Here is a 12,325-nt window from a genome sequence, read left to right on the forward strand (position 1 = left end):
AGTGCAGGGTAGCCATAAGAGTATATTGTCTGGGAGTCTGTCAAACACGAACTCCACAGCACCATAATGGCTACACTGAAAACTGGGAAGTTTGGTATCAAACTTCTCAGCACAATAAATGCACACTGATGCCAGTGTACATTTTATTGTAAAATACACCCCAGAGGGCACCTTAGAGGTGCCCCCTGAAACTTTATCTGACTACCTGTGTAGGCTGACTGGTTCCAGCAGCCTGCCACCCCCGAGACATGTTGCTGGCCACATGGGGAGTGCGCCTTTGTCACTCTGTGGCCAGTAACAAAGCCTGCACTGGGTGGAGATGCTATCACCTCCCCCAGGCAGGAGCTGTAACACCTGGCGGTGAGCCTCAAAGGCTCACCCCCTTTGTTCCAGCACCGCAGGACACTCCAGCTAGTGGAGTTGCCCGCCCCCTCCGGCCACGGCCCCACTTTTGGCAGCAAGGCCGGAGGAAATAATGAGAATAACAAGGAGTCGTCACTGGCCAGTCAGGACAGCCCCTAAGGTGTCCTGAGCTGAAGTGACTCTAACTTTTAGAAATCCTCTGTAAAGAAATGGCTCCCTGTTGCAGTTACCCCCCACTTTTTGCCTGATACTGATGCTGACTTGACTGAGAAGTGTGCTGGGACCCTGCTAACCAGGCCCCAGCACCAGTGTTCTTTCACCTAAAATGTACCATTGATTCCACAATTGGCACACCCTGGCATCCAGATAAGTCCCTTGTAACTGGTACCCCTGGTACCAAGGGCCCTGATGCCAGGGAAGGTCTCTAAGGGCTGCAGCATGTCTTATGCCACCCTAGAGACCCCTCACTCAGCACAGACCCACTGCTTGCCAGCTTGTGTGTGCTAGTGAGAACAAAATGAGTAAGTCGACATGGCACTCCCCTCAGGGTGCCATGCCAGCCTCTCACTGCCTATGCAGTATAGGTAAGACACCCCTCTAGCAGGCCTTACAGCCCTAAGGCAGGGTGCACTATACCATAGGTGAGGGTACCAGTGCATGAGCACTGTGCCCCTGCAGTGTCTAAGCAAAACCTTAGACATTGTAAGTGCAGGGTAGCCATAAGAGTATATGGTCTGGGAGTCTGTTTTACACGAACTCCACAGCACCATAATGGCTACACTGAAAACTGGGAAGTTTGGTATCAAACTTCTCAGCACAATAAATGCACACTGATGGCAGTGTACATTTTATTGTAAAATACACCACAGAGGGCACCTTAGAGGTGCCCCCTGAAACTTAACCAACTATCTGTGTAGGCTGACTGGTTCCAGCAGCCTGCCACACTAGAGACATGTTGCTGGCCCCATGGGGAGAGTGCCTTTGTCACTCTGAGGCCCGTAACAAAGCCTGCACTGGGTGGAGATGCTAACACCTCCCCCAGGCAGGAGCTGTAACACCTGGCGGTGAGCCTCAAAGGCTCACCCCTTTGTCACAGCCCAGCAGGGCACTCCAGCTTAGTGGAGTTGCCCGCCCCCTCCGGCCACGGCCCCCACTTTTGGCGGCAAGGCTGGAGGGAACAAAGAAAGCAACAAGGAGGAGTCACTGGCCAGTCAGGACAGCCCCTAAGGTGTCCTGAGCTGAGGTGACTCTAACTTTTAGAAATCCTCCATCTTGCAGATGGAGGATTCCCCCAATAGGGTTAGGATTGTGACCCCCTCCCCTTGGGAGGAGGCACAAAGAGGGTGTACCCACCCTCAGGGCTAGTAGCCATTGGCTACTAACCCCCCAGACCTAAACACGCCCTTAAATTTAGTATTTAAGGGCTACCCTGAACCCTAGAAAATTAGATTCCTGCAAACTACAAGAAGAAGGACTGCCTAGCTGAAAACCCCTGCAGAGGAAGACCAGAAGACGACAACTGCCTTGGCTCCAGAAACTCACCGGCCTGTCTCCTGCCTTCCAAAGAACTCTGCTCCAGCGACGCCTTCCAAGGGACCAGCGACCTCTGAATACTCTGAGGACTGCCCTGCTTCGAAAAAGACAAGAAACTCCTGAGGACAGCGGACCTGCTCCAAAAAGACTGGAACTTTGTTTCGAGGAGCAGCTTTAAAGACCCTGCAATCTCCCCGCAAGAAGCGTGAGACTTGCAACACTGCACCCGGCGACCCCGACTCGGCTGGTGGAGAACCAACACCTCAGGGAGGACCCCCGGACTACTCTCCGACTGTGAGTACCAAAACCTGTCCCCCCTGAGCCCCCACAGCGCCGCCTGCAGAGGGAATCCCGAGGCTTCCCCTGACCGCGACTCTCTGAAACCTAAGTCCCGACGCCTGGAAAGGACCCTGCACCCGCAGCCCCCAGGACCTGAAGGACCGGACTTTCACTGGAGAAGTGACCCCCAGGAGTCCCTCTCCCTTGCCCAAGTGGAGGTTTCCCCGAGGAAGCCCCCCCTTGCCTGCCTGCAGCGCTGAAGAGATCCGTTGATCTCTCATAGACTAACATTGCGAACCCGACGCTTGTTTCTACACTGCACCCGGCCGCCCCCGCGCTGCTGAGGGTGAAATTTCTGTGTGGGCTTGTGTCCCCCCCGGTGCCCTACAAAACCCCCCTGGTCTGCCCTCCGAAGACGCGGGTACTTACCTGCAAGCAGACCGGAACCGGGGCACCCCCTTCTCTCCATTCTAGCCTATGCGTTTTGGGCACCACTTTGAACTCTGCACCTGACCGGCCCTGAGCTGCTGGTGTGGTGACTTTGGGGTTGCTCTGAACCCCCAACGGTGGGCTACCTTGGACCAAGAACTGAACCCTGTAAGTGTCTTACTTACCTGGTAAAACTAACAAAAACTTACCTCCCCCAGGAACTGTGAAAATTGCACTAAGTGTCCACTTTTAAAATAGCTATTTGTCAATAACTTGAAAAGTATACATGCAATTGAAATGATTCAAAGTTCCTAATGTACTTACCTGCAATACCTTTCAAACAAGATATTACATGTTAAATTTGAACCTGTGGTTCTTAAAATAAACTAAGAAAAGATATTTTTCTATAACAAAACCTATTGGCTGGATTTGTCTCCGAGTGTGTGTACCTCATTTATTGTCTATGTGTATGTACAACAAATGCTTAACACTACTCCTTGGATAAGCCTACTGCTCGACCACACTACCACAAAATAGAGCATTAGTATTATCTATTTTTACCACTATTTTACCTCTAAGGGGAACCCTTGGACTCTGTGCATGCTATTCCTTACTTTGAAATAGCACATACAGAGCCAACTTCCTACATCCTCCATCTTGCAGATGGAGGATTCCCCCAATAGGGATAGGAATGTGACCCCCTCCTCTTGGGAGGAGGCACAAAGAGGGTGTACCCATCCTCAGGGCTAGTAGCCATTGGCTACTAACACCCCAGACCTAAACACGCCCTTAACTTTAGTATTTAAGGGCTCCCCTGAACCTAAGAATTTAGATTCCTGCAACTTAAAGAAGAAGAGGACTGCTGAGCTGAAAAACCCTGCAGAGAAGAAGACACCAACTGCTTTGGCCCCAGCCCTACCGGCCTGTCTCCCTCCTTCGGAAGACAACTGCTCCAGCGACGCTTTCCCCAGGACCAGCGACCTCTGAATCCTCAGAGGACTGCCCTGCTTCCAAAAGACCAAGAAACTCCAGAGAACAGTGGCCCTGTTCAACAAAGACTGCAACTTTGTTTCCAGAGGAGCAGATTTAAAGACCCCTGCAATCCCCACAAGAAGTGTGAGACTTGCAACACTGCACCCGGCGACCCCGACTCGACTGGTGAAGAAAGAACGCTACAGGGAGGACCCTCCGGCGACTCCAAGACTGTGAGTAACCAAAGTTGTCCCCCCTGAGCCCCCACAGCGACGCCTGCAGAGGGAATCCCGAGGCTCCCCCTGACCGCGACTGCCTGAACCTAAAGTCCCGACGGCTGGAAAAGACCCTGCACCCGCAGCCCCCAGGACCTGAAGGATCGGAACTCCAGTGCAGGAGTGACCCCCAGGAGGCCCTCTCCCTTGCCCAGGTGGTGGCTACCCCGAGGAGCCACCCCCCCCCCCTTGCCTGCCTGCATCGCTGAAGAGACCCCTTGGTCTCTCATTGAAACCTATTGAAAACCCGACGCGTGTTTGCACACTGCACCCGGCCGCCCCCGTGCTGCTGAGGGTGTACTTTCTGTGTGGACTTGTGTCTCCCCCCCCCCCCCCCCCCCCCCCGGTGCCCTACAAAACCCTCCTGGTCTGCCCTCCGAAGACGCGGGTACTTACCTGCTGGCAGACTGGAACCGGGGCACCCCCTTCTCCATTGAAGCCTATGTGTTTTGGGCACCTCTTTGACCTCTGCACCTGACCAGCCCTGAGCTGCTGGTGTGGTGACTTGGGGTTGCTCTGAACCCCCAACGGTGGGCTACGTTGGACCCCAATTTGAACCCCGTAGGTGGTTTACTTACCTGCAAGAACTAACATTACTTTACCTCCCCCAGGAACTGTGAAAATTGCAGTGTGTCCACTTTTGAAGTAGCTATGTGTTTTATGTGAAAAGTATATATGCTATTGTGATTATTCAAAGTTCCTAAAGTACTTACCTGCAATACCTTTCAAATGAGATATTACATGTAGAATTTGATCCTGTGGTTCTTAAAATAAACTAAGAAAATATATTTTTCTATACAAAAACCTATTGGCTTGGAATTGTCTGAGTGTGTGTTTCTCATTTATTGCCTGTGTGTATGTACAACAAATGCTTAACACTACTCCTTTGATAAGCCTACTGCTCGACCACCCTACCACAAAATAGAGCATTAGTATTATCTCTTTTTGCCACTATCTTACCTCTAAGGGGAACCCTTGGCCTCTGTGCATGCTATTACTTACTTTGAAATAGCACATACAGAGCCAACTTCCTACAGTGAGAAATAGCAAAACCAAGTAAAGTGACTAAAGCAAAGCTTTTGCAATGGAAAGTGATGTTGAGGGAAATATGGAAATTAATCATTTATCTGATATCTAATACAAAATCATTAGTTAGGCACTGGTAAAGCCAATATGTCTAACTTAATTTAGGTGTATGTTGTTGTGCAGCTTATTTGGTGCACTCGGATACGCAGAGGCACCGAAATGATGGTTAGGGGGCAAGCTTTGTGAAACAGAGTATTATATCTAACATTGTATGCCACACACATAATTACGTAGGTTGCTCATCTTTTAAGGGATTACTAAGTACTTATCTTTTTTAACCACCTCTGTTTAGAAGTTACACAGCTTCTTCATTTTACTTATAGCACTGTTTGGAAGGAGTTTTGATCTGGTATGCCATGTGGAGAGGTGTTTGGGGGTGGGGGGAGTTCAAATTAATCCTTCAAACACAGTGTGTTGTAGGCCGCAGCCCATAAGCATGAGTTGAGGACAGTGTGAGACGTATTCACACATACTTGTTTTCTAACTTGTATATATCGTATGGTAGTGTTAATGTGACGAGTCCGATTAGATACAGTGGAATGTTCAACGTCGGAGTTCACAAGGATGTGGGTGTGAAAAATCTCTGGCATACATTGCACATGAAACTATCACAGGTTATAATCTCTATAGGATTATGCAGCATAATGTGACACATTTTGTGATAGTGTTACTTCATTATTTTGTCATTTTTGCTCTTGGTAACACTGTCTGGGCATTGATTGCATCTAATTAGTATTATTTTAATACCCAAATATAGCAATAAGCAGCAAAAAGGTCCAGCTTTGCAAAGGGCCTTTAATTGCGCAGCAATGTTGCTGCATTTTTAGTAACTTTTAAACCACTTGAACTAAAAACAATCATTTTTAATTAAAATCCTTAGATGTGGCAAATGCGGCAAATCTATAATTATGTGGAAAATCGCCACAGCCACACAATCGCATGAATCAAGTGGCTCTGCTTACACGTTTTCTTCATTTCTTTACGATGCAGAAAGGAGAAGATGAGTATGGAGTTATCGATGCCATCGTTGTGTCAGTTGGAGTCGATGAAGAGATTGTATATGCCAAATCTACAGCACTGCAGGTAAGCCTGTAACTCCCTATACAAAGAGGGTTTGACATTCTCCATAGCACATAGGTAAGACATTAACACAGTTACTGGATCCCATTTCATGTCTGAATTAAGGGTGCAGGCTATTCCCGAAGAATTCTTTCAGTACACCCACTACATAGAAAATACTTAAATTGGCTAGACTGCAGTGTAACCGATTATTAGTCTATAATAATATGCAGACTTGACTAAATCATTGTCCATTTGCACATCATTTAAAGTTGTATAGTGTAACCTAGACCGGATATTTGAGGAGGATATTTTAGCTGGACGAAGTTCCTTGTAGTGGTGGGCCAAACTGTAAGGGCAACTTCCATTTGTGTCCCTTTTTCGAAGGCACCAGCATGCATGGAAAACAGCATTCCCTGTTCCGTGCATTAATCCCCCGGTTAGTGATGGTGTTCATTTTAAACAAAAACAATGTTTCTCACAGGTAACAATATTGGGTTTTTTTGGGGGGAGGGGTAGTTCTTGCAGATTTCAAGACATGCTTAAATGTTTCTTGCTCCTGTAGTTTGTGTGTAGCAGGCATGTCACAAGTTTGACACTCAAAGGGTTGTTACAGAAATATTTTAAGCTACGAGATAAAGCACAGTCATACTAATGGTGTACATCCAGTGAATGTGGTAATACACCTATCAGTACTCTGTCATAGAAATTGAATTTGTGAAGCTAAGAGCCTGCAACCGGTTCTGCTGTTCTACTAGTTAAATCATCCCTTGAATGTTGCTATTGGTAGCAAGCATAGTGTTCTATTTTCATAACTCGCTTGGAGTTTTATGGAAAATTAGTTAAAACATGGAGTGCTCATTCAGGCTCTGTCTACAAATTGATGGCAAGGCATTATTCTCCTCACACCCACCAATCAACTTGTATCAAGTTTGTTCCATAAAGGCTGAACCATGACTGCAGTGCTGCCTAATTCTGAAGTTTTTCCTGCCTTTGTTGCAGAATGTGCCAAAGTAGCAGTAGTGGGAGCCATCGTTTGGCCTTCAGCCACCTATTAAGATGGTGCAACTCTGGGAATACTTTAGTTGTCGCTTTCACAAAATAGGGTTGGCACTGTAGCATCTTCCCTATTCTTGTGTGCAATTCTCTGCCTTTTTTTTTTTTTTGCTCACAGACTTCTGCTCTGGCTCCCTTTTTATCTCAGTATTTTATTTACAGACGTGGCTCTTTGGGTATGAACTGACGGACACCATTATGGTCTTCTGTGAAGACAAGATCGTCTTTATGGCAAGCAAGAAGAAGGTGGAGTTCCTGAAACAGATTGCCAACACCAAGGGCAACGAGAATGCCAATGGTGCCCCTCCCATCACATTGCTTGTCCGTGAGAAGGTGAGACGCCATGGGTTTCTGTTATTTTGGCTCTTGATAGACCTTTATAGTTAACGCATTTTAGAATACACTTTGAACTGGACCATATATGGACAACTGCATTATGGCCTGTGACTCAGCCGTGCTGGAGTTAATCCTGCAGCCTCAAATCTTTGACAGCAGACCTTGTCTTATTATTGTTCATATTGCCGACTGAGGACTCAGCAATAGGGCTATCCCTTAGGTCACGTCAGAGGTACAGGGTCAAGCCTTGGAAAGTTCAAACTAACCCCAGGGTTACAGGCGTTCAATTTAAGCAGCTGATCCCTCTAGTTAACAGATTGTTCAGGATTTACAGAATTCATGCTCTATACCCCAGGCACCAGTGTTGCACAGATCTCCTCACAATCGCATGGTAGTTGCTCCCTGTATGCCTTTAATTTGTTGAGTAACTTCGTTTTCTTTTTCCTCCTTACCCACATTGCAGCAAAGTGACACTAACAAGGCCAGCTTTGACAAAATGGTTGAGGCCATTCGCACTAGCAAAAACGGAAAGAAGATTGGGGTGTTCACAAAGGACAAGTTCCCTGGAGACTTCATGAAGAGCTGGAATGACAGTTTGAACAGGGAGGGCTTTGAGAAGGTAAGACAATTTCTCCTCACCTGCAGTCTCCTTACCCTCGAAGTACTAGTAGGTTAACCCTGCTCTTTCGAGTTCTATCTTAATTATTTCATTTACATGGCAGTTTTTTTTTTTTTTAATCCGAAAACAAACAGGCTCTATAAAGATAAATGCTGGTGTTTCTGTTGAATACGCCCTCGCACCTGAGGTTGTCATTTTGTAAGATACCGAACTATGTTGGGGCTGTGCACCTTTGCATTTTGTCTGTTGTCATTCGTTGAATCCAATACACTGGAGAGAATGTTTTGCAGTCCTAAATTTCCTAAGAATGCATACGTTTAATTTCCTGAGTGCATTGGCACATAATGCGTTCAGGTCGGAGGCCTTTTGTCCGCCGGGGGCTACCTTTGCAGTAACCTACTGCTAACGTTATTTTAATTATAAAGGCAATCCTTTCCCAGTGCTTAAAATCTGTAAGTGATGACATTTAAATAGTGCAAACCCACTTGGAAAGCACCTAAGTGCTGTTATATTAATGTTATGGGAGCATGTAAATGTAAACCCAACACTTCTCAGCTTTAAAGATGCACCAAATCAGTTTTTTTTCCAGAGGCGCAAACATGGAATACAAAACTGAAATAAATGAAACAAATCAGAAAACGTCCTGGCAGGTGAGCCCTGGGTTCAACTGTTATGGCGAGGTTTCTACATTGCATGAAAAAACAGTGCTGCCATGCCATGTTGCATTTTTTTTTTTTGTAGCCTGTCCAGGTTTTTTTTTTTTTCTTTTCAGGTATATGTAAGGAAATGCCTCCTTGGCATGGTTGCCCCCTGACTTTTTGCCTTTGCTGATGCTATGTTTACAATTGAAAGTGTGCTGAGGCCTGCTAACCAGGCCCCAGCACCAGTGTTCTTTCCCTAACCTGTACTTTTGTATCCACAATTGGCAGACCCTGGCATCCAGATAAGTCCCTTGTAAATGGTACCTCTAGTACCAAGGGCCCTGATGCCAAGGAAGGTCTCTAAGGGCTGCAGCATGTCTTATGCCACCCTGGAGACCTCTCACTCAGCACAGACACACTGCTTGCCAGCTTGTGTGTGCTAGTGAGGACAAGACGAGTAAGTCGACATGGCACTCCCCTCAGGGTGCCATGCCAGCCTCTCACTGCCTATGCAGTATAGGTAAGACACCCCTCTAGCAGGCCTTACAGCCCTAAGGCAGGGTGCACTATACCATAGGTGAGGGTACCAGTGCATGAGCCTGGTACCCCTACAGTGTCTAAACAAAACCTTAGACATTGTAAGTGCAGGATAGCCATAAGAGTATATGGTCTGGGAGTCTGTCAAACACGAACTCCACAGCACCATAATGGCTACACTGAAAACTGGGAAGTTTGGTATCAAACTTCTCAGCACAATAAATGCACACTGATGCCAGTGTACATTTTATTGTAAAATACACCCCAGAGGGCACCTTAGAGGCGCCCCCTGAAACTTAACCGACTATCTGTGTAGGCTGACTAGTTTTAGCAGCCTGCCACAAACCGAGACATGTTGCTGGCCCCATGGGGAGAGTGCCTTTGTCACTCTGAGGCCAGTAACAAAGCCTGCACTGGGTGGAGATGCTAACACCTCCCCCAGGCAGGAATTGTCACACCTGGCGGTGAGCCTCAAAGGCTCACCTCCTTTGTGCCAACCCAGCAGGACACTCCAGCTAGTGGAGTTGCCCGCCCCCTCCGGCCAGGCCCCACTTTTGGCGGCAAGGCCGGAGAAAATAATGAGAAAAACAAGGAGGAGTCACTGGCCAGTCAGGACAGCCCCTAAGGTGTCCTGAGCTGAAGTGACTCTAACTTTTAGAAATCCTCCATCTTGCAGATGGAGGATTCCCCCAATAGGGTTAGGATTGTGACCCCCTCCCCTTGGGAGGAGGCACAAAGAGGGTGTACCCACCCTCAGGGCTAGTAGCCATTGGCTACTAACCCCCCAGACCTAAACACGCCCTTAAATTTAGTATTTAAGGGCTCTCCCTGAACCTAGAAATTAGATTCCTGCAACTACAAGAAGAAGGACTGCCTAGCTGAAAACCCCTGCAGCGGAAGACCAGAAGACGACAACTGCCTTGGCTCCAGAAACTCACCGGCCTGTCTCCTGCCTTCCAAAGATCCTGCTCCAGCGACGCCTTCCAAAGGGACCAGCGACCTCGACATCCTCTGAGGACTGCCCCTGCTTCGAAAAGACAAGAAACTCCCGAGGACAGCGGACCTGCTCCAAGGAAAGCTGCAACTTTGTTTCCAGCAGCTTTGAAAGAACCCTGCAAGCTCCCCGCAAGAAGCGTGAGACTTGCAACACTGCACCCGGCGACCCCGACTCGGCTGGTGGAGATCCGACACCTCAGGAGGGACCCCAGGACTACTCTGATACTGTGAGTACCAAAACCTGTCCCCCCTGAGCCCCCACAGCGCCGCCTGCAGAGGGAATCCCGAGGCTTCCCCTGACCGCGACTCTTTGAATCCAAAGTCCCGACACCTGGGAGAGACCCTGCACCCGCAGCCCCCAGGACCTGAAGGACCGGACTTTCACTGGAGGAGTGACCCCCAGGAGTCCCTCTCCCTCGATCAAGTGGAGGTTTCCCCGAGGAACCCCCCCCCTTGCCTGCCTGCAGCGCTGAAGAGATCCCGAGATCTCTCATAGACTAACATTGCGAACCCGACGCCTGTTCCTACACTGCACCCGGCCGCCCCCGCGCTGCTGAGGGTGAAATCTCTGTGTGGGCTTGTGTCCCCCCCCGGTGCCCTACAAAACCCCCCTGGTCTGCCCTCCGAAGACGCGGGTACTTACCTGCAAGCAGACCGGAACCGGGGCACCCCCTTCTCTCAATTCTAGCCTATGTGTTTTGGGCACCACTTTGAACTCTGCACCTGACCGGCCCTGAGCTGCTGGTGTGGTGACTTTGGGGTTGCTCTGAACCCCCAACGGTGGGCTACCTTGGACCAAGAACTGAACCCTGTAAGTGTCTTACTTACCTGGTAAAACTAACAAAAACTTACCTCCCCCAGGAACTGTGAAAATTGCACTAAGTGTCCACTTTTAAAACCGCTATTTGTGAATAACTTGAAAAGTATACATGCAATTTTGATGATTTGAAGTTCCTAAAGTACTTACCTGCAATACCTTTCGAATTAGATATTACATGTAGAATTTGAACCTGTGGTTCTTAAAATAAACTAAGAAAAGAGATTTTTCTATACAAAAACCTATTGGCTGGATTTGTCTCTGAGTGTGTGTACCTCATTTATTGTCTGTGTATGTACAACAAATGCTTAACACTACTCTTTGGATAAGCCTACTGCTCGACCACACTACCACAAAATAGAGCATTAGTATTATCTCTTTTTGCCACTATCTTACCTCTAAGGGGAACCCTTGGACTCTGTGCATACTATTCCTTACTTTGAAATAGTGCATACAGAGCCAACTTCCTACATTGGTGGATCAGCGGTGGGGTACAAGACTTTGCATTTGCTGGACTACTCAGCCAATACCTGATCACACGACAAATTCCAAAATTGTCATTAGAAATTGATTTTTGCAATTTGAAATTTTTCTAAATTCTTAAAAGTCCTGCTAGGGCCTTGTGTGTTAAGTCCCTGTTTAGCATTGTCTTTTTAGAGTTTAAAAGTTTGTTAAAAGTTTGAATTAGATTCTAGAAACAGTTTTAGATTCTTAAAAAAGTATTCCAACTCTTAGCAGAATAATGTCTGATACAGAGATGCAGGTGGTGGAACTCGACACCACACCTTACCTCCATCTTAAGATGAGGGAGCTAAGGTCTCTCTGTAATATCAAAAAAATAACCATTGGCTCCACACCTACCAAAATTCAGCTCCAGGAGCTGTTGGCAGAGTTTGAAAAAGCCAACCCCTCTGATGATGACATCACAGAGGAAGAAATTAGTGACTTGGAGGCCAATGTCCCTCCTCCAGTCCTAAATAGGGAGAACAGGACCCCTCAAGTCCTGTCTCCAACTGTGTTAGTCAGAAATAGTGAGTCCCTCACAGGAGGGTCCCACATTTCTGAAATCACTGAGGATGCTCTCAGTGAAGATGACCTCCTGTTAGCCAGGATGGCCAAAAGATTGGCTTTAGAGAGACAGCTCCTAGCCATAGAAAGGGAAAGACAAGAGATGGGCCTAGGACCCATCAATGGTGGCAGCAATATAAATAGGGTCAGAGATTCTCCTGACATGTTAAAAATCCCCAAAGGGATTGTGACAAAATTTGAAGAGGGTGATGACATCACCAAGTGGTTCACAGCTTTTGAGAGGGCTTGTGTAACCAGA

The 12,325-nt window shown here is 47.5% G+C and overlaps 1 protein-coding gene across 1 annotated transcript in view; it reads left to right on the plus strand.

Annotated features, from left to right (window-relative positions):
• Positions 1-12,325, plus strand: part of SUPT16H (SPT16 homolog, facilitates chromatin remodeling subunit) — a 263,510-nt gene that overhangs the window by 17,093 nt on the left and 234,092 nt on the right. Inside the window, exons 2-4 of the mRNA XM_069238275.1 lie at positions 5,928-6,020; positions 7,215-7,385; positions 7,852-8,007. Coding sequence (XP_069094376.1) covers positions 5,928-6,020; positions 7,215-7,385; positions 7,852-8,007 — 420 coding nt within the window. The remainder of the gene's footprint in view (positions 1-5,927; positions 6,021-7,214; positions 7,386-7,851; positions 8,008-12,325) is intronic.

The sequence above is a fragment of the Pleurodeles waltl genome, chromosome 6 (assembly GCF_031143425.1).
Source record: "Pleurodeles waltl isolate 20211129_DDA chromosome 6, aPleWal1.hap1.20221129, whole genome shotgun sequence".
In the NCBI taxonomy this organism is placed as follows: domain Eukaryota; kingdom Metazoa; phylum Chordata; class Amphibia; order Caudata; family Salamandridae; genus Pleurodeles; species Pleurodeles waltl.